This window comes from Vigna angularis, chromosome 1 (genome assembly GCF_016808095.1).
Source record: "Vigna angularis cultivar LongXiaoDou No.4 chromosome 1, ASM1680809v1, whole genome shotgun sequence".
In the NCBI taxonomy this organism is placed as follows: Eukaryota; Viridiplantae; Streptophyta; class Magnoliopsida; order Fabales; family Fabaceae; genus Vigna; species Vigna angularis.
In genome coordinates this window covers 32,499,474-32,522,522 of record NC_068970.1, presented here as the reverse complement: position 1 = coordinate 32,522,522, position 23,049 = coordinate 32,499,474, and the positions used below count along the sequence as shown (strand labels likewise).

At 33.7% G+C, this 23,049-nt stretch overlaps 1 protein-coding gene across 2 annotated transcripts; it reads left to right on the top strand.

Annotated features, from left to right (window-relative positions):
- The first annotated feature begins 6,977 nt into the window (after positions 1 to 6,977).
- LOC108346156 (uncharacterized) lies at positions 6,978 to 19,637 on the top strand. Of its 2 annotated transcripts, XM_017585178.2 has the most exons (10): positions 6,978 to 7,483; positions 9,303 to 9,785; positions 9,878 to 10,035; positions 10,194 to 10,277; positions 10,386 to 10,438; positions 16,484 to 16,565; positions 17,554 to 17,661; positions 17,871 to 17,994; positions 18,219 to 18,304; positions 19,281 to 19,637. In XM_017585178.2, the coding sequence occupies exons 1-10, from the start codon at positions 7,111 to 7,113 to the stop codon at positions 19,500 to 19,502; spliced, it is 1,773 nt and encodes a 590-aa protein (XP_017440667.1). In that variant the 5' UTR covers positions 6,978 to 7,110; the 3' UTR covers positions 19,503 to 19,637. The 2 variants fall into 2 exon arrangements, with proteins under 2 accessions (XP_017440667.1, XP_052734059.1); XM_052878099.1 differs by lacking the exon at positions 17,554 to 17,661.
- Positions 19,638 to 23,049: the final 3,412 nt, after the last annotated feature.

Here is a 23,049-nt window from a genome sequence, read left to right as displayed (position 1 = left end):
AATTTTTGGAGTGTTATTTTCCTATAAGCGCTAAGTATGAAAGGAAAGCAAATTTTCTGACTCTAGAGCAAGGGAGTAGGACTATGCAAGAGTATGTGGCATGTTTTGTTTACCTTTCTAGATTTTATACTCAAACCATGAGCAAAGATTGGAAGTGTAGAAAGTTTGAGAGAGGTTTACGTCCTAGTCTGATGAGATTCATATTACATTTGAAGATCAGGACGTTTACAAAGATGGTGGAATAGTCTAAGACTATAGAGGCAACGAAAGCAAATCAGAATCATTTGATGAGGACTCAGAAGGGTGGTTTCTTTAGAGACAAAAATCAGAAGAAGTCATATGCTAGACCACAGTAGGGACAATAGGGACACTTTAGAGGAGTGAAGTGCTATGAATGTGGGGGACCTCATACTAATAGGTTTTGTCCGAAGCTGACTAGTGTGAAGCATGAGGAGAGGAAATGTTATGTTTGTCAGAAGCCTATACATCTTGTTGCTGCATATCCAAAGAAGAAGAACTTAGGGAATGAGACTCATACTCAGAAGTCCTTCGGAGGGAAACCGAAAGCAACAAGACGAGTCTTTACCATGTTAGGAGTAGAAGCGTCTGAATTAAGTAACTTAATTTTGGACACATGTTACTTGAATGATAAATGTGTGCATGTTTTGTTTGATTCAGGTGCAACACATTCATTTATATCTCTTGAATGTTTGGAGAAACTTGAGTTACTTGTGGTTGATATGGGATACGAGTTAGTAGTTTTGGCGCCAACATCAGGGCAAGTCTCAACCAATTCAGTTTTGACTTGTGATTGTGAATGAGATCATGAATGAGTTTTGGGATGTATTGGAGTATGTGTTTGATGAGCATGAGGGTGAAGAATAAAGTCTACTTGTTTTACCTAGTAACTGATGGTGCTATCTGCGAATTGGTGCTTCTTTTTGCCTTGTGTGCATTGGAAGAGTATTCTGGTATTGAGACTTCCTTGTGTGGGGGTGAAGGTGTCTTCCTTGTCCTTGTGTGGCAGGATTACATGATCCTTGTTGGATTGCAGAACTACTCGAATGTATCTATATGGGGAATCTACAGATGGGCTGTATGGGGAATCTACAGTCGGTGAGGTAGGGTACAGGAGTGTGACTGATGTTTTCCATTGTGGTGTTATGGTATGGTGATACTCATAGTGTTTTTCATGATTGGGATAGTCATGATGGTGGTATATCTATGATGGTAATCATGGTATTTGAGATGCTCTAGGTGATGTTACATGATAACGATGTTACTATAAGTGTATAGTAAGTAGTTAGCATAGGTACTAAGGAGTGAACGAACCAAGAGTCTAAGTGTGAGATGTTAGTGAGGACATCAAGGGTTAGAGATTGAGGATCGAGGATCGAGGATCGATGATCGAGTGATTCGTTTGATTGAATTGTTATGTCAGAGGACTAAGAATCCTATTGTTATTACTATTATGTATGGGGTGTTTGATTATTGTTGATTTAATCAGTATGTTTATATCATGTTGTTATGATTCTTTTACCGGTAACTTACACATACGTGTTTGTGTTTGTGCATGTGAATGCGATGATCGTATAATGTGTGATGTTATACATGAGTAGATGATGTTGGAGATAGTGTTGAGGCGTGATAGATTCGAGGGATGACGGGGACAAACTTGAGATTTTATTTATAGTTATTACTTTTGAACTTTGAGACAATGTAATTGAAGTGATTTTTTTTCCTTTATTATTTTCATTGGACAAATGTTTTGGAACTATTATGTTTTGTGCATGTTCAAATGTTGAGGTTTTTGAAAATACGTTTACGCATTATGTTAAAGTTTGAAATTTTAGCCAATTTTGAATAACCGTGACACCCTTAAATTTGGGGCGTTACAATTATGGTACACTGTTAGAGTAACTGATAAGTAAAGACTTTAAAAACACATGCAAGTTGAGCGGGCCTACATGCAACAAATACAAGAAAAGACTAAAGAAAAAGTGTTGAAACCTAACTTACTCAAACGAAGAAATCGATTAGTTCAAATTGAAGAATTTGTCACCAAAATTAATCATATAGTCTTAACTTTTTAATTAGATGAAGAGAGGATGAGCACTCCTAGTAAGAAATCAAAAAACTCTAAAAAAGTTGTTTGTAGAAAAATTATGTATTTTAAAATTATGAAACTCATTTATAACGAAAATATTTGATAAAAACATTTAATATTAAAATAATTAAGTATTACTATTTTTAAACTATTATCATTTTTAAAATGCAAATTTCTAGGTCTTTATAATTCACATATATTATATATTTGTAATTTCTAGGTCTTTATAATTCACATATATTATATATTTGTGATTTATTATAATTTGTTGTGGATTATTTTGTTATTATTTATTATATTTGTTTATGTTATTTACTTATTATATTTATTTATATTATTTACTATTATTTATATTTATTATTATTATAAGTTATTATTTATTATGATTTGTTATTATTTGTCATTATTTATGCTTATATATTTATTAAGATTTTTTAATATATTTTTTAGTTATATTTATAGATTATTATTTATATTTATTATTATTTATTATCAGTTATTATTAATTGCATAAAATTATAAATGATTTTAAATTTATTTATTATAATATCATAATTTTATTGCTTTTAAGAATAAGATAAAATTTATAAAAAAAAAATATGATAATTTTTTGATTTATTATTCAATCTTCTTACGTAACTAATTTTTTAAATTTGCATACTAATATTTTATACTTAATTTGAAAAAGTAATTAATGTATTCAAAAGCAATTAAATCATATCAAAATATATTATATAAATAGTATAATATTTTTGAGTTTTATATATATTTATATATTTATTATCTTTTATTGTTGTTTATATTTATTATGGTTTATTATTATTTATATTATTATATATATTTCAAATTATTGTACTATTTATTTATTAATTATATTTATATTTTTTACTATCAGTGTTTTCTTATCATTTATTATAAATCATTTTATAATTATTTACTTATTATATATATAACTGATTATTTACTTCAAGAGTATAAGAAAGAGAAAAAGGATATATATAATTTTGATGGTTTCAAAAGCATTGTTTCATAAAGCCATAAGGTTTCTCATTATCACTTAGAGTGATCAATTTGACCCCACGGAGGTAAAATATTTTATGGTACGTTTCTCAATTTCTTAAATTAAATATGTGCTTAGTTTCTCATTATGACTTCTGACATGTTTTCCATTTTTCTCTGCAGCTATAGATGCTGCCAACTTAAATGAACTCATCCAAGACAAATTATCAGTTATGTTCAATATTCAATATCAAATACGTTAAGATAATATTTTATGCAACTTATGTGAAAGATACTTTAGTCCCTTTCATTTAGGAAAAATAAATAAAGGTTGATTACATTTCATCAAGTTCCTCCTTGTTATAAGTTGACGATATATTGTTGCCTGTGAAGAATTTATGTTCTCCTTAGTTGCAAATTTAGTTGCAGGGACCTAAACAAATAATTCAAAACAATGAATATAACTCTGATAGAAGAACACATCGACAAAAAAGGATTTTAGCATAAAAAAATTGACATTGATGAAAAACTTCAATAATCCAAATGAAACCTCATAACATTGATATAGAACTTCTACCTGTATAGAAACAGTCACTCACCTCTTTCTTTCAAGGAGTCTGTGCTATTAATGGTCCAAAGCGTCACTGTGCCAAATTGTTCTAGCTTTTCAGCTGCTACAAGAATATTCCAACTTATACACTCATACATACTGCAAAAACACACGAGCATAAACAAAAAATTAAAAAATGAAGAATAATTATAAATAAAAATAGGCAAACAACAAATAAAGAAGAGAGACATGCTTAAAGTGGAGACAAAAATCTTCAATCTTATTCAGAGGGATCCCCCGGATAGTTTGATAATCAAAAATAGGTTCATACGAAAGCTTATACCCTCCAGGGTAAGTCCTAAAAGCCTCAATTTCAACCTTCACCGTCGAAACAGCCGTCCCACAACATTTTCCAACCTTTTGCCTTGAAAAAGAAAAACAGTTAAATAAAAATAAAATCGAGAAAAGTGCCTTCAAAAAGTCATATTTTACTAAAATCTCTTATATTGAGATGGAAAGAGTTGGTAAAGAGGAGTGACCCCTATAATACATGAGTGAAAAGTGAAGAGACATTATATTTATAGGGGAAAATATCATTTGCCTCATTAATGTCTTGTGCAAGAAGGTGTAATAGTTTATTTTTGCTAGTTTTGAAATTCAATTTTTATTAATGACCAATGCTATGATTCATTAGTACAAAACAACATACAACATCGAATATTTTTTACCTTTCACGTGTTAAATAATTTTAATCTTTTTTTACAACTACGAAACTTGAAAAACATAACTATGAAAAGCATAACTATGAACAGTAATATAGGATCAACAACAAATAACAATAAAAAATAACAAACAAGTTCAATCAAACAACAACAAACAAGTTCAACAAAACAACAACAACAAACAAGTTCAACAAAAAAACAACAAACAAGTTCAATAAATAAGTTCTTTAAAACAAAAACGAAAACTAACCTTCAAAAGGTGGGTTCATCGAAATAAAGTGTTGCCACTGGTAGGAGAGAAAACAGAATGCGCATATGAAGGTCAAGAACACGAAAATAATCGGTGAAAACAAATGAAAATCATACATAAAATAGTTAATTAACATGCATTTGTATCAAATGAAAGAAAAATTACATATGATGGTCGTCAAACTTCGTTCCAGAAAAGTTTGAACAGAGAAGAGAGTCTCACGCATTAAGATAAAGTGAATGAATTTTTATTGAATTCACTAAACTTTTGACGTTAGACATTCCACGTTTTATATCCTTTTATGTCAAATTATAATTTTAATCGACATATAATAATTGTATTTATTTAAAAAATTGCTACCGATCATTTTTAACCTTAACTATTGAGTAACGTTATACGTTTGCATTAGTGATTCCACCATATGAGTCAAATCAAGCAAATATATCCTTTAAACTCCTCATTTCAGGCTCAAAGGACTTGCGCACTCCCCCATTGATAACCATATATGGACATAACTTTCCTATGGATAGACAGATGCATATAAATCATCCATTTTGGTCAGATAGACTTAGTCTAATCATGAAATCTCCTTACCAAATGTGATCACTAAAAGCTTCCTATTTTATCACTACTTATCTAGTTGAAATAATCTTGTTTACTTCAAATAAATATAAGACATTTACTTCTTAATGGCAATATTTTTTCATGTCTTATTTTCTTGTTTGGTTGAGTCACATCTCTATTATTTTAATGATAATACTCTTAACTTTAGTTTTTAATGAGACAAATGTTATTATAAATAAATTAAAAAAATAACGTTACAATACTAATTTAGTCTATATTTAGTTTGATTTTGTAAATTCAATTTTCATATAATTTTAATAAAGTCTAAATTTTTGTCAATTTTATCTAATTAAATATTTTTTAAACATTATTTAAATAATTAACAAACACTAAAAAGTTTATGATACGTGTCCATTTTAGTTTTATTTTTTATTTTTTTCTTAATTTAAAAAATGTTTATATGTCAAGTTAACATCATATCACGTAACAATAGTAATATCACGTGTCAGGATTAGTGATACATGTTATTTTATATTCAATTTGATTTTTGTATTCATTATTTTTTTTAATTTAGTTTATTTTTTTTAAAAAAAGAGCAATATTGTTCTTTTCTAAATTGAGACCAAATTAAGGTTTTGAGTTAAAGTAATATTTTAATTTCTCACATCTCATTGATATCAAATTTCTTTTATGTCTTTTCAAAAAATCTAACACAAAATACCATTATATCAAAATCATTCACATTTTTATTAAACATTTCTAATTTTGGATTAGAGTTGATTTATAATTAAAATAAAAATTTCAAAAATAAGAACTAATGTCATTGGTTTAAAGTTTTAAGAGGTTAAAAATCAATTAAATAATTTAACCTACAAATTAGTATAATATTTATATAAAAATAAATTTGGTCTCAATTTGAAAAAAAAAAAAACTTGCTCCTTTTAAAATAAAATGAGATGAAATCGAATAAAAATAGTAAATATTAAGACCAAATTAAATATAAAATATTAAACATGTGAAAGATGTGACATGATAATTTTTGACACGTTAATATTTTTCAAATTAAAAAAATTTAAAAAAATAAAAAAATAAAAAAATAAAAAAATTGACAATTGAAACCTTATTAAAAGAAATATTAAGACTCAATTCACAAAATCCAACAAAAATAAAGATTAAATTAATATTTCAATACAAAATAATGTTAAATTTCCAATTTTTGTTATTGATGATTTTTCTCACAATATAAAATTACTTAATGAGTGTATAAATATTTAACAAAGTTCTGATTTAAAAAAAATTTCAATTGTTACCAAATACACATAACATGTATTTCGTTAATTTAAATAAATTTATTAAATTTAAAAATGTTGATTAAAATATATCTATAATCAATTAATTATTCCAAATCATTTATTAAAATAAATATTTTTAATTCAAAATAAAAATATTATTTATTTAATTAATTAATTTTTGACTTCAAATATATTTCTTACATTTTCTTACAAAAATAGAAAAATCTAGTAACAATTTCACGACTATTTCCGTGGGCCACGAGTTGAATTTTCCCACACAAAATTCTAACCTAAAACAAATAATTTATATTAAATAAAAAATATTTTGCTTCTTGTGGTATTGAGGTAAATAAATAATAACTGGAACCGTGCCAGGTCAGCAAAGAAAAAAGTTCTGAAGGATAAATCTGGAAAATATACGGACTTGTATGAAATCTTCAATTTTGACTTTGTTCATTTATATTTACACTTGAATGAGGAACTGCTGAGCTCATTGTTTATTTTAAAAACTAAGGTTTGAGCTTATCATTCAGCAATAGTCTTCACAAGGTTGGTTCCAAGCTTGCCAAGCACCATTAGCCAGAGAGAGAAAGCGAGAAATCGTTAACAACGAATATTGGAAAGCGATGAAAGTTCTGATTAATCCCGAACCATTTCTCTCCCCACCAAACTCCAGTTTCCCATACAAGCCTACATGCATCACTCGCTTTCAGCTTCGCCCCTTCCCCAACCTCCATCGGCACCGCTGGATCAGCCGAAGACTCTCTTCCACGCCGCCGCCGAGGGCCACGTTGGATTCTACAACCATCGAACAATTCGGGATTCCCGAGTTCGACGTTCGGAACCCGGCGCTGTCTTCCTCGTATCGCAGTTCGGCGCTGCCGAGACCCAATCAGACGGTGCTGGAGGCCCAAGCTAGGGTTTGCACGGGCCCAACCCAGACTCGTCCCCTCGACGAGCAACAAGCCTTCAAGGTCTTCGACACAATCCTCAGATCAGGTTACTCTTTCTTTCGTGTCACATTGATGTGTTAATGGTGGTGGTTTGGTTTTTACTTTTCTAAAGTGAGAGCAGAAACGGAGAACAATACATTATCAAAGTGATACTGTTTGATTAGAAAATGAAAAGTTGAGATTTAACAATTTGACATTCTCATTTCATTACAATCTTAAACATTTTATTACTTTCTCGTCAATTAATTGGGCAAATAATCAGTTTTTTAATTCTAATTCATAAATAATTATAGTTGTCATAGATGCTTTTAGCTTTGTTCTAAAAGGAGTGATAAGTTTTGATAGCCGGGGAGATATAAGAAGTTTGGGTTGCACTGATTGCCATAATAGGACATACAACTCGAAATTTGCATGTTTTCATTGATCAACTTTTTCATAGGCACATGGCTTTCATCTCGGTGGTCATAATCGCCTTAATAACATTTCAACAGCCGTAGATCATAATAGATAATTTTTTTCATTTAGCTTGTCGGAAATAATTGATGGACGTCTCTGGAAAGAGTATTGCCAGACGCCATTGTAAAAGACAAATCGTACCATCGAGGAATAAGAAAACCCTAAGGGTTTAGACAGGCGGAACTATGACGGTGGCGGGCGGCGACAGACGGTGGCTGGCAGCAGGTAGCGCCGGACGGTGGCAGGTGGTGGTGGATTGTGGCGTCGGACAGATATTACGAGACAGAAACATCGCTCTAATACCAACTTGAGAATTAAAATCTAAAATAATTTTAGAGGGCTTGATTGATCATTCTCATAATCTTCTATTTCCAAAAATAAATTGATTGATAGAAGAGTACATGATAATTAGTCTAACTATAGACACAATATAATAATGATAAATAGGGTAACTATAGACATAATATAATTATGATAAATAGAGTAACTCTAGACAGAATATAATCATGATAATTAGGATAACCCTAGATACAATATAATCATGATAAATAAAATAACCCTATACACAATATAATCATCATAAATAGGATAACCCTTGATACAATATAATGATGATAAATATCCTAACAAGAACAATACATTATCAAAGTGATATTGTTTGATTAGAAAATGAAAAGTTGAGATTTAACTATTTGGCATTCTCATTTCATTATAATCTTAAACTTTTTATTACTTTCTCATCAATTAGTTGGGCAAATAATCAGTTTAGTGTGTTTGTGAATCCACTGCATTCTTCCTGTCGATCTTTCCGTGACAGTTTCTAACCTTGAAAGTTAGTTAATTTGTTTAGTTCTAAATTCAAAGAATAACATTTTTTATGAATTAAAGTGATAATAAGTAGTTAAGTTTAGGGACTGATGTGATCTTAGAGAATTATTTAAATTTTTTTAGTTCGAGGAACTAATATGATAGCGTTTTAAATTTTTAACCCAATTATTATGGCTACACTCTGTCCTCCAAAGAGTTAAAATACAGTATATATGTTACCTAAATTATTACTATATTTATATAATACTTATATTTATTTAATTAATTTATTTTTCTTTATTAAATTAACTTTTCTTAATTTAATTAATATTTGTTTTGATTTGGCATTATTATCCTATTACTAGTGGTATTTTAATCTCAGTTATGATAATAAATCTTTCCCTATAATAAGGGATAAAAAAATGAAACATGTGTGACACACTTATCAGAAAAAGTTAAGGTTGTGAGAATGAAGGCCTTCAATCATATCTAATAGATGATTTTTTGTTGAAATAAGGCTTTTTTTTACAAGATATATTAGAGTAATTGAAAATAAACAAATAAATTGTTCTAAGATTTGATTAGTTTGTATTTAATCTTAGCTAGGGGAGAAATGAAAGATGAAGATGAAGTTTCTAAAGCACAACTTGGGTCATTTTTCGCGGGGATGACAATCCGCGCAAATGCATTTCCTGAAGCAACACAATGGAGTGAAGGGGAAAACCGTGCAATGAAGACATTTTGGCCACTTTTGGTTAGAGTGCTTCCACCTGAGGTGATATTCATTGCAGATCCGGAAGGGTTGATGATGGGAGTGGGAAGTTCCATTGGGCCGCAATATGTTGGCAATGGCACCAGCGAGATGCGATTGGTTGGTGCTCTTAGGGAGGTGTTGGCTGGTGGCCATCTTGGATTTGAAGAAGTGCAAGGTGTGTTAAAGGATGTCCTTCCCTTCCAAGAGGGCCATGAAAACCCCAAGGAAGCAAGTCAGGCTTTACTTTCTGCATTTTTAATTGGTCAACGCATGAACCGTGAAACTGACCGCGAATTAAAAGCATACTGCCTTGCATTTGATGATGAAATTGGTATGAATTTTAACCCAACTATTCCATTTTGTTCGTTTTCATTGTCACAAATAAGAATCTTTTTGTTAATATTATTGTGAGTTGATTCTCAGGCCCTCCTCCTGTTGCTGATGTCAGATCATTGACTCATTATGGTGAACCTTATGACGGTAACACACGCTTCTTCAGGAGTACGTTATTTGTTGCTGCTGTTAGATCTTGCTATGGAGAGTCTTGCTTGCTTCATGGTGTAGATTGGATGGCACCTAAGGTGTGTGAATTGTTTTCCAAGTGTTGGGTGTTTTGTTTGTTTAAGCAGAAATTAAGATGCTTACAGATCATAAAGTTTACTGAAATCCTATCTTTGGAGCTGCCTAAGTGCATTATCGAACGTTGTATTTCTTGAATAAACTATTGTTTGTTTTTTAGGGGGGTGTAACTGAGGAGCAGATGTTGAAGTTTATGGGGGCAAATGTAAACTTATCCCCCGTCAAGGCCAAAAAACTTCTTGAGGTCTTTTTATTTTCCAGAAAATAATTTGTAAGACCATCATAGTGGTTTTCTCACTATCCTCTTTTAGCCACTATGAATAAAATTATTTGTGATCTATTGTCTTCCCAGGACGATGAAGTTGGGTTTGCTTATGTAAGTCAGCGTGAAGCTCGCCCGTCTCTGTAAGGCATCTCACTAAACATTTTGAATTTTAAAATTTTTAAAGATTAATTTATGTATGGAATGTTGTGGAACATGAAGGATTGTGTCACACCTAGTTATTGGGATATGGTTTGTCACACCAAAGCATGATCCCAAGAGTATTTACATAATGTTTTAGAAATACTAAAAGAGGAATCAGAGTTCTTACTGGTCATCGTTAGAGAGCAAGTACACAAAGATAACTTATAGAATCCATGAGAATCTTTAGACGTTTAACTTTAGCATGTAGTGAAAGCATTCCTTCTTCAATTGAAGAGGATGAAAGACTTGTTGCCAAAATTTTTAAAATTTGAAGTCGCTTGATAAACCTTTCTTGGGGGATGATGACCTTTTAGTTTTGCCAGACGAATGAGAACCTTCTCCTTTTCATGAAACTTGAAGCAATGGTGTGGCCAAATTTCTTATAATGAGAGCATCAATGATCCTCCTTGCCTTTTTAGTTGATTTTCATGTTTCCAAGGTTTGAGGTCCTTGTTTTTGAAGCCTTTCTAGAAAACATGGCAACTCTTTCGGTGGATGGCTCATTTATCATAACCTTTCAACGAGTCTCCTCATTGCAAACTATGTGATGACTTAAAAAATATAGGGAAGTCTTTCCTTCCCAATAATTTGTGCCTTAATAGGGTCATATTTAGTATTCAATCCTGATAGGAACTAAAATATCATCATTCAAACTGAGCGAGAATGGTAACATCTTAGCTATTTTCAAGCTTCATTTTTTTATGTCGCTCCAACTCAATTCACAGATCTTCCAATATTCCATAGTATATTCTGCAACAAAGAGAGCGTCCTGTTTGGCACTAAAGATCTTGCTTTCTAAATCATGTAAGGATGTCATGTCGCATGGAATAAGTATTTCCAAGGTCTTTACAAATTTCACAGACACTAGAGTAACATACAATTTTTGTTGATTTCTATAGTCATGGGGGATGACCTTTTAGTTTTGCCAGACGAATGAGAACCTTCTCCTTTTCATGAAACTTGAAGCAATGGTGTGGCCAAATTTCTTATAATGAGAGCATCAATGATCCTCCTTGCCTTTTTAGTTGATTTTCATGTTTCCAAGGTTTGAGGTCCTTGTTTTTGAAGCCTTTCTAGAAAACATGGCAACTCTTTCGGTGGATGGCTCATTTATCATAACCTTTCAACGAGTCTCCTCATTGCAAACTATGTGATGACTTAAAAAATATAGGGAAGTCTTTCCTTCCCAATAATTTGTGCCTTAATAGGGTCATATTTAGTATTCAATCCTGATAGGAACTAAAATATCATCATTCAAACTGAGCGAGAATGGTAACATCTTAGCTATTTTCAAGCTTCATTTTTTTATGTCGCTCCAACTCAATTCACAGATCTTCCAATATTCCATAGTATATTCTGCAACAAAGAGAGCGTCCTGTTTGGCACTAAAGATCTTGCTTTCTAAATCATGTAAGGATGTCATGTCGCATGGAATAAGTATTTCCAAGGTCTTTACAAATTTCACAGACACTAGAGTAACATACAATTTTTGTTGATTTCTATAGTCATGGGTCCCCATAGCCCAATAATAGTATGCAAGACATAATTGTCCCGAATTTGAAAATTTGGCTTATCTTGGGATATGACCTCCCTCCAATATGGTTGAACTTACCCTAACCCTTCAATGTGTGTCTAATAAATGGAGCCCAGTGGAAATAATTCCGACATTGAGACAGACTAACATTAGGAAAATGTGGAAGATAGAAATTACTTGGATGGGTTGCTAGGGTGGCTTCAAAAAAGCAAGCAACAACACAAATGGTGATCAAAAGTTCTGACACATAAAAATTAGCGAGACTTGAAACCCACGCATAGAGAAGGTAAATGTGTATGTGAGTGCATGGCTGCTTCAATGATAGCTGAATCCAGGAGGTGTCAAAATAGAGGATGGCGAATCTCTTGGTGTGAATGATGGTCAGGTTGGTGGTGACAGTGACAGAGGTTGTGAAACACAAACTAGGTGCACTTTAGGCATCTTAGATAAACAAAGGAAATTGGTGCACCTCAAGCAATCCAAGATCGAGAGCTTTGATGCCAAATTGAAAAGACTCAGTCGTATGAGGGAGATCTCTATCTCTAAAGTACATTAATATCCATATACAGCGAGCTCTATCTATAAAGTAATGATTTCACAAAGTTCTATAGTATTATTATTACAATATCTATCTTACTACAACACACTTGTAATTATTATTACAATATCCTCTTATTACAGCACACTTTAATTATTACAATACCCTCTTATAACTTAATATTTTCTCCTCACTCAACAATACTAAAATTGTAGATTCAACCAACTACTTAGCTAGTCTGATAGGATATGAATGTGGGTCTTAGAAGGAAGGGAAGACAATAATAACATATAGTTGTTAGAGGGGTTTAGGGGTCTGTTAGGACAGTTAGGAAGCAGGGGGTAGGATAACTGTCCTGGTGGGGTGTTATGTTCCGTTTAGAAGGAGTCTTTAAATAGGAAAAGGGTTGTCTAGGGATGGGACTTTTGGTGATTAGATTGTAAAACAGGTATTGACCTGTGGAGAGGGTTAAGCCTCTATTTTCTTGTTGTACAGACATTTTTTTGTCAATACTACACATTTTCATTCATACCTTGCGTCGTTTTGTGTCAAGAAGCAAGTTCTTGAATAGGTTCCTTATCCAGGAACCTATCAATTGGTCCGACTTGCCGGATTCCCAATCGGAAGGGTGACGTATGCACGTGATGGAGGGCAGAGTGTTGGCGGTAGAAGGTCAATTGGAGGCGGTAGAGATTACGCTGGTCGAGACGAAGGCGGATACGATCTTCTTGCGGCATGAGACTGGGGCATTGAGGCAGAACTATGAGGCAATGCGCCAAGACATCCAAGCGATTCTGAAATTGTTGGGAGATCGCAAACAAGACCCTCACGGGCCGCGCCGTGAGGGTAGTGAATCCTCCGTAAATGATAACGACGGCGGACCGGAAGGGGAAAGAGGAAGACGGGGAGTAGGGTGTCAGGACGGCATGACCAATTGGCGAAAACGGGTAGAGCTACTCGTGTTCGAAGGAGGCGAACCCTGGAACTGGATTAGTAGGACGGAAAATTTTTTTGAGGTACAGAAGGTAGATGATGAGGAGAAGTTGCAACTGGTTTTAATTAGCATGGAGGGATATGCGGGAAATTGGTTTAGGTTTTGGAGGGAGAAAACCAAGAACTATTCTTGGGAAGGATTGAAGAGAGCCCTGGGAATTAGATTCGGAGGAGGGACGAGGGGAACCGTTTATGAGAGACTGTCGACCATCAAGCAGGCCGGAACGGTAGAGGATTATGTCAGGGAGTTCGAGACGCTGGTGGGACAAACATCCAAGATTCCAGAGGAGCAGGTTCTGGGTTACTTCATGGCGGGACTCTAGGAGGAGGTGGGCGACCATGTCAGGCCGCACGACCCACCATACCTGATGACGGCTATGCAGGTGGCGTGAGATGTGGAGAGATTATGTACAGTCTCGAGAACGGGAGGGGGATCGGCGTCCAAGAATCAAGGTTCGTGGGGACAATCGGCAGGGGCCGTTACGCGAGTAGAAACCCATTGAGACACGCCGAATAGAGGGGGGGTCGCGGAAAGTGTAGGGTCCGTGAGGAGAGAAGCGACCCAAGGGGGCGGCAAAGCGAGGATGATCGGCGACGGGAGGGAGAGGAACACTCACAACCTGCCGTATTCGGAGTATGTGAAAAGGAGGGAGGAGGGGAGATGTTTCCGGTGCAGTAGGCCTTTTAGCCCAGGCCATCGGTGCTCGGAGCGGGGATTGCGGATGTTGATCATGGCCGAAGAGGAGGAGGAAGATGGAAGAGAAGTGGAACCTGAGCTGAACCTCATTAAAATGGAGTTGTCGGTGCTTTCTACGGGGGGGGGGGGGGGGGGGGGGCTATCTTCTCCCAAAACGATGAAATTACGGGGCCGGATAGGTCGGCGAGAGGTGGTGGTTCTTATCGACTGTGGTGCGAGCCACAACTTCATCAGTCGAAGGTGGCGGAGGAATTGGAGTTGACGGTAGTGGACACCCAGCCTTATCTGGTGAGCTTGGGGGACGGACAAAGGAAGAAGATCGGTGGGTGCTGTGAGCAGGTGGCATTGAAGATGGGGGATGCAGAAATTGTTGAACGGTTTTACTTGTTCGAGCTAGGAGGAGTGGAGTTGATTCTCGGTGTGGAGTGGTTGGGAAAATTGGGGAAGGTGACAGTTGATTGGGGTACATTAACTATGGTGTACCGCCAAGGGGAGGAGGAGGTAACAATAAAAGGTGACCCCACGTTAGAAAGAAAATTGGTGGGACCCAGGACTTTGTCGAAAATAGATGAAGTAGAAGCTTGGCTATTGATTTGGGAATTGGGCTCGCTGAAGGCCCAGGAGGGTATCCAGAATTGCCAGGGCCTCATTGAGAAGCAGAGGAAAATCATGGATACAAATTCAAGAAATACTTCCAGTGATTGGAATTGTTTTGTTAGCCATCAGTTATCAAGGGTGAACCAGAAAAGGAAGGATAAATCTTCCACCAAGGAAAAGGTCATAGTCTCGGCTAAAGATCTTACGAGGCATGATTTTGAGTTGGATAATAATGGCTCTTTGGATAATTCGGGTAGAAGACGTTCTTTTACATGGAAGAATAAGAAGTTCCTCACTTTCAAGGAAACAAGGATGACACAAAAATGGTTCCATAAACTCTGTCTCTCTTATCGACCACCACCCAAGCCTCGAGACCTAAAGTTGCAGGTAGTAGCCAGCGGGTTCCCTTCCTATGATAAGACCATATCACAATGCCAACTCAAGTTTCATTGTTCCAACCTTGAGGACAAGGTTGTTTTGCAGCGGTGTGTACTGATAGGATATGAATGTGGGCCTTAGAAGGAAGGGAAGACAATAATAAAATATAGTTGTTAGAGGGGTTTAGGGGTATGTTAGGACAGTTAGGAAGCAGGGGTAGGATAACTGTCCTGGTGGGGTGTTATGTTCATTTTAGGAGGAGTCTTTAAATAGCAAAAGGGTTGTCTAGGGATGGGACTTTTGGTGATTAGATTGTAAAACAGGTATTGACCTGTGGAGAGGGTTAAGCCTCTATTTTCTTGTTGTACAAACATTCTTTTTGTCAATACTACACAGTTTCATTCATACCTTGCGTCGTTTTGTGTCAAGAAGCAAGTTCTTGATTAGGTTCCTTATCTAGGAACCTATCAAATCCCTATTTAATAACTTAGAATCATTGAAAACAATTCCTCAATAGTTCTGGAATAATGCAAATTTCTCTTTTAGCTAATTTTGCTTTCTCGTCTCAGTGAAACTAGTCTGATTGAAACTAAACCAAATAGGGACATATTACCTGGTTTTCAAATTGTAGGGACTATTTTTCATTTTATGAAAACTAGGGCCGCTTCATAAAACAGTATTTTATGATGGAGACTTTATTGAATGTGGTAAAACTAAATGGACTAGTTCAATATTTGGAACAGGGAAAATAAGTTGATAAAGATAGGTGCAAAAGTGAGGGTAAAAATGTGTTCGGAGTAGAGAAAAGAGAAGCAAAACAATTATTTTCCGTTATTTTTACCTAATTGGTATGTTCTATTCCACTACTATCCCTATTGGTGGATTTGTTATTATGTTGCATCCTCTCTTAAAAACTATCTTTGAAGGGGGAAGACCCATTCAAGTACTCCACCAACATCTCACATTACTCTTGAGTTCCCATAATATCCCAAGTTTCTAATGAGTTTAGGAAAATACTAGAAGAATAGCAGTGAGATTGAATGGGGTCAATTAATATAGGTGGATATTGTTCAAAATGATATAACTCATACTAACAGAGACTAATGCTGTTAGCAATACAGGTTGAAGTTATAATGTCTGCTAATAATATAGGGGAGTTGTGTTGAAGAACCAAGTTTATAATAATACTTTTTGGAATGGAGATTAAACTTGTTTCCCCTCCCCAATCCCCTCTTTTTTTCCTATAGCTACTCTTTAATTGGGATTAGGGAGCACATAAAGAAACGCCCTCCACTTGCATCAACTGAAAAGGTTCAGCAATATGTGAAGGTGGGACACAGACTTGTTTTTCTTTTGTTAGTTTTATTGATCTCTCTTAGATTATAACTTGATTATGTATTAACAAATTTTAAATTCACCACTCAATTGTCCATTTTTAATTTTAGTCTTTAGTTGTACCATAAGTCATTATTTGTTAAAAAGGGTTATTTGTAAATTTTGTAAGTGATTTTACTATCATATTATATTTCCTTGATAACATAGGACATTTAGTTTTGCACTCCGTGTACCATATTACCAAATTATTAGATTTTTGTGCATGAAGTTACTAAAGAAATCAATAAAAATAACTTACGGTCAATTTAGCACAAATTTGAATTTTTTTGAAGAAAAAAATTTGTGTTGAAGTATTAGTTAAGTAATGAAGTTTTCAACCTAACAAGTGCTAACAACTAAAGAACTTAACTCTTTTTTTTCGGTTCTTTGATTCTGAAAATACCAAAAGGGGGTTCTTTGTAAAAGCCTGAAAAATAAAAGCTTTTGGTTGCTCAAACGAAATAAATACCACACATCAGTCTCACATGGAAAAAATTGTTATTTATTCACTTTTAGCTAAAGCCTATGAGTATTGGAATCATGACTTGCAACTATCTCAAAAATAAAAGGAGGTAAGAATAGGGCTTAGAAGGAGAACGAAGAAAGATGTTTGGAGAAATTATTAAAAGGGGTCTACTTGTGAATTATATGACAGAGAATTTGGTTTTTAAGTTCAATGTCGTTGTATAATTCATATATCCGACACACCTAGTGGGACATATTGTTATCGTTGTTGTAGTATATGTAATTCTGTATTTTTAATGTAAGTCTGAACTGAACAGAAGAGACTATGAATTGGATGGAATTTTCCTTTTTCTTTCTCTTATAAACCTTAGGTAGACCAATTAAATTGACCCAAGTTGGGGGTACCAAGCATGATTTCCTTTTTTATCATAGAAGTCACCATTTTCCTATTTAGTTAAAAGCGTACATTTTTCAACAGGCAAGTGGTAAGGAAGCTATTGTAGCTGGGTTTTATCATGAAGGTTATGAAGAGTCATTGTTAATGCTCATGAAGAGAAGGGGAGTACATTCAGGTTTGGTAGTGAAGGTTAGGATTCCAGTTTTGACGCTTCTCAGTGTGTGAACCTTTTCTTATCATTCTTTTCGAACATAAAAATATTGATATGCTTGTATTATGAACATTTGTTTTCTTCTCATAAAATTGGTTAAATAGTCCTAATATAATATATTAATATCGGAAGTTGCTAAGAACTTAGCAAAAGAAGCCACACGATGTTGATTATGGTAATTTTGTAGGGAGAGGAAGGGGGCCTCTCATTGACTACAAGATTGCGATCTGCTAAAACAACTAGGGGACCTCCTGTGAACTACTGTTCAGGGTTCCGCGCACTTGATGTCTCGTCCACATCTGGACTTAGTGGTATGTATTCGTTCGTTTTTTACTTCTCTGTATTATTTGTGTGCTTAAATGATTACTTCGTCATAGTGTCCAAGTCTATAAATGTTATTGTTTTTAGTTTTTTTTTTTCAAAGGAAATTGATAACCCTGTCACTGCCAGTTTCTGATCGGCGAACTTGATAATTCTGTACTATATCATATCTTAGATTGATAGCCCTAAAGTATTTTTATTTGTTATATTGCAGGAGTGACACGTCAAGGTTTTAGTCTCGAAGTAAATGCCAAGGAGTACGGTTTCCAACCCACAGACACACCAAGAACTGATAGATCTGTAAAGTTCTTTTAGCTTTTTGTATTTTCTTCCTTTGATCTTACTCTATCCTATATTTGAAACTTACCAGCAATATCTTTGCAATTAACTATTCCCAATATGTTTAAAATATTCTGTCGCTAATGTAAACGTTGCCTTTTTTTATTAAACAGTGTATGTATGTAAACCTCAAGAAATTTCAATTCCTATAGCATGAGAATCTCCCTAGTATTTAAAAAGCTGAACCTAAATAATTCCAAAATAAAATTTCAAATCACTGCTTTAAATATCTACCATCAACTACCAAGTGAACAAGTCCTAAATTATACTTATTTCTAACAATCTAATTGATTTAATTATATCCTCTAAAAATAAAATCTTTGTTCCATTCATCCAATGAAATTTGTCTGAAAATTTAGAAGCCACATGATCTTCCCGTTTATCAATATAGTGAAAATTAGTCTTATTTCTAATTAAGCTAGATCTCCAATACACTTTTCTGAGACAGAAGACAAGACATCTCCAATCCATAGTAAAGTCTAACTTACCGAAACTCTGATAAAAAATACAATACGTAACTGTTTCAATTTATGACTCATCACAGAGGTATGTGATTTCGTGCAAGTCATTCTAGAATTAGTTATCTCTAAGTGTTCTCGTGTCTTTTGTAGTGAAGACTCAATCTACCTACCTAACTTTCAAACTCAATGTTTGAATAGTATATTTCGTAAATTATCTTACTCCTTGCATGCGTGTGCTATTTCATCAATGAACTTGGAGGACCATCATTTATAAATTATAGTACTTTGATCTGATCATTTCGTGAATTTTCCTGGAATTTTATTCTTTGGTGATGTGTTGGAATGTTAAGTTTCATTAAACTTTTGTATAATGTAATGCCATTGCAGGTAGGAAGCCTCTAGTGTGTCGTTTGTTTTTATATTGTGATTGAGATTTTAATTGGCATTATTATCTTTTTTCCCGTTTGGAACTTCAGGTCTCAAAGAACATTGAATTTGGTTTATCTGCTCTCTTGGGAGAAAAAGGACCAGCGTATGATCGAATTGTCTTGAATGCTGGAGTTGTGGATCACTTGCTTGGAGTTGATGGTGCAGAAGATATATCTGCTGCACTGGATAGGGCTAGAGAGGCCATCGACAGTGGTAATGCTCTAAAACGACTTCTAAACTATATCAAGGTCTCCCACAAGATGGGTTGAATTTTTCATCGCAAAATACCTTACTTTTACAACGTGTTGAACATGTGAGAGATTAAAAGCGTAGGAATAACATTAAATGGGTTCCCCTTCTTGATCCCAAGTAATGAAAATGAAAGAAAGAAAAAATTGTTGAGACATCAGTTTTTTTTTTTACTCATCAGTTTTGGGGATTTGATTCCGTTTGCATAACAATCTCCAACATGCTTAGAACCCACAGATAGCAGCTTCATTGTACTAATAGACAAATGCTAACCCATGTGATTAGGACACTGGTTAAAAACTTACAGGGAAATTTTTTAATTGGAATGCATAGAAGTGTCCTTTTTTTCTTTATGAATTTTAATGCACTTGCGTGTGATTTTCAATGATATATTTTTTTCTTTTAATATTTTAACCAATATCGCTAAGACATTGTTTAGCAAGATCTTAGTCAGGAGAAGAAATTGTGTATTGTTTTGTTGGAAATTAAACATTGTAACTTCCTCCAAATTTATAATTAGAGAACTTGACACATGAATTGCCATTGTGTCTCGACTTTTTATTGTATACATTTAGACTCTAACTCCAACAAATATAGGATTTTAGATGGTTTTCAATTTGGAAAGAGACTACTTTCATAAATTCAATTATGATTTTTATCTGCCAATGAAATACATATAAAACTTGAATGAATAACATTAAACTTATTCTTTTGAGATTTGACTCTTCTCTATCTTCTGTCTAGATTATTCTTTATTCACCTAACAATTGTTTTAGATGAGTTAATGATGAATACGTAATGAATTTAACATGAAAACATTATATTACATAGTTCTTATTTATTAATTCTGTTAGAATTGTGTTAATGATTAAAGGAATTAATCATGAATTTGATATTTAGTAAATTATTATGTGTATTTATTAAAGAAAAATCAATGGTAATATGTAATTCAAAATATTTAGTTGATCCTTAGAGGATAATTGTATATAAACATTATTTTTTTTCTTTAATTAATACATTATAATTATTAAACATTAAATGATAATTTAATTATATTAATTATTAATGAAGTTTAAATAAAATTAACAAAATTAATGACATTTTATCAAAACTAACTTTTTTTAATGTATTAAAACTAAAATATATCAATATTTGTTGTACTAAAATAATTATTTATTTTATATATTCGTAGTATTTTCATGGATTTGGGTTAATTTAGTGTGTAATTCTATAATTATACTCATAATGTTGTTTACCTACGTGTTGGATGGTATACACCGGTTTATGGAGAGTCTTGCAAATATAAAAGTATTCATTTGGCGTTACTTTTAAGTTAAAATTAAAACTAAAAGTATGCAGAAGTTATTTTAGTTTACTCGTCTTGTTATAAATCCTTTTAAAAGAAGTTTGGTAAAAACATTTAAATATTTTACTTTTATTTAAAACTAATCATTTTGTCTTAAAGATTTATGTTATAAACTGAAAAAAAAAATATAAAATTAATTTGAGTTAACTAAGCCATTATCATTTTGTCATTAGAACACCAATTGGCGAATCTAAATTAATAGAAAGAAAAGCCTTTCCTCAAAAAATTAAAAATAGAAGCCTTTGCTTATTTTATTCTGACAATGTGAATAAACAGTATAAACATTGTGGTTAAAAAAGGAAAGAGAAGGTCAAAGGAAGAAGAGAAACCGTATTCCTTACCAAACAAAACTCTAAAATTGATTGTGAAGAATTCCATAACTGAAACTTTTTATGCCATTTTTTTCTAAAATGAAAGTAAAACAATAAATGTACGACACAAAATAAATTAAAATATATTATAAATTTAAAATTTTATTTATTTATTTTCAACAAAAAATCATTTTGTTTCCTCATTTATTTATTTTTATCTTTTTTTTTTGAGTGGCACACTTTGTCCAAAAACATGACACATGTAAAACATTACAAGGTTCTCCAATTACATTGCTTAAGTATAATTTGGTTTTCAGAAACTGAATTCTGGATATGTGTATTTTTTACTCTCGTGTTGGAAAGCTTCATAGAATTCAGTTTTGGAAGAGTTAGATTTGGAAGAGTCAAATAAAAGTTATAAAACTAAAATTTAATTAAAACACAATATGTTTCAAAAATTTATTAGGTTAAATACCTTGGGAAGTCCCTGTTTATGTGGGGTTTTCCCAATTAGATTCTCATCTTATTGGTTTCGTCAATTTAGTTCTTAAAAATGAAAAATTGACTCAATTGGGCCACTGCCGTTAAATTGACTTAACATGATTAAGTTTTTGATGAGCTGGGATGTTGACGTGGCCAATTTTGGCCACATCACTCCTGTCACGTCAGCGTCATCTTCTCCAGCAGAAACCCTAATTTCCCTCAAGCGTAAAACCCTAGCGACTGCGAGCAAACCTTATCGTCCCCGCTGCGAAGCCTTCAGTCTCGCCGTCACCACCTTGCTGCGCTGCAACCGTGAAGCCACCGTGAGAATGCCAATAGCGCCTTCGCTGCATCGCCACCATCAACGCCACATTCTTCGCGCATCCACCATCTTGTCGTTCCTTAGTGTCGCCGTTGCGCAGAAACCCTTCATTCGCCACCACCTTCAAAAAATAGAGAGAACCCAGATTCATGGTCGTGATTTGCGCCATCCTCGGACCGCCACAACACCTCAATCTCCTTCCACCACTGTTTCCCAATCGCGAGCGGCGCTGCGACACTACTTCATCTCCATCAACGCAGAACCCTAAATCGTGTTAAACCCTAGTCGTGCAAAACCCAGAATCGTGAACTCCTTATGCCGCCGCGAGACCACACCGTGAGAGCTCCAGTGCCTTTGTTTCTTCTTCCTCGAACAATTGCGAGAACCAGCGCATCCTTCATCTTTGCAAGTCTCCTTCTTCACAAATTCATCAACCTATCTACCCAAAGAAATCACAAAAACACAGAAACAGAAACCCATTGCGAGTTCATCTCTCTCGTGCAAACAGAAACATGAGAAAACCCCCAATCTTGAAGGAGAGGCCTTGGGAGGCATTGGAATCCACTCCAATCTCGAATTCTATGAATCCGTGATTTGTTGCGTCTTTAATCTCGAACCCAATTTGATTTCTAATTTGGTGATGAACCCTGAGCATCAATCGCTAAAGTTGAAGATGACGAAGGGAGGTTGAAGATGATGAATCCTAATTTGGGTTTCAATTATCAGAAACTTTATTTTTTTATTTTTTAATTATACATTCCACGTAACCTGCTTGAATGTGCCATGTATAAAAAACTTACCATGTTAACGTGCCAGGTCATCAAAAATTTAACCTCGTTAAGTCAATTTAACAACAGGGGCCTAATTGAGTCAATTTTTCATTTTTAAGGACTAAATTGGCGAAACCAATAAAACGAGGATCTAACTAAAAAAAACCCACATAAATAGGGATTTCCGAAGGGATTTAACCTATTTATTATTAATATTTTGTTATATATATATTTTGTTATATATATATATATATATATATTTTGTTATATATATATATATATATATATTGTTTCGGATACAGGGTTGAAGTCCCT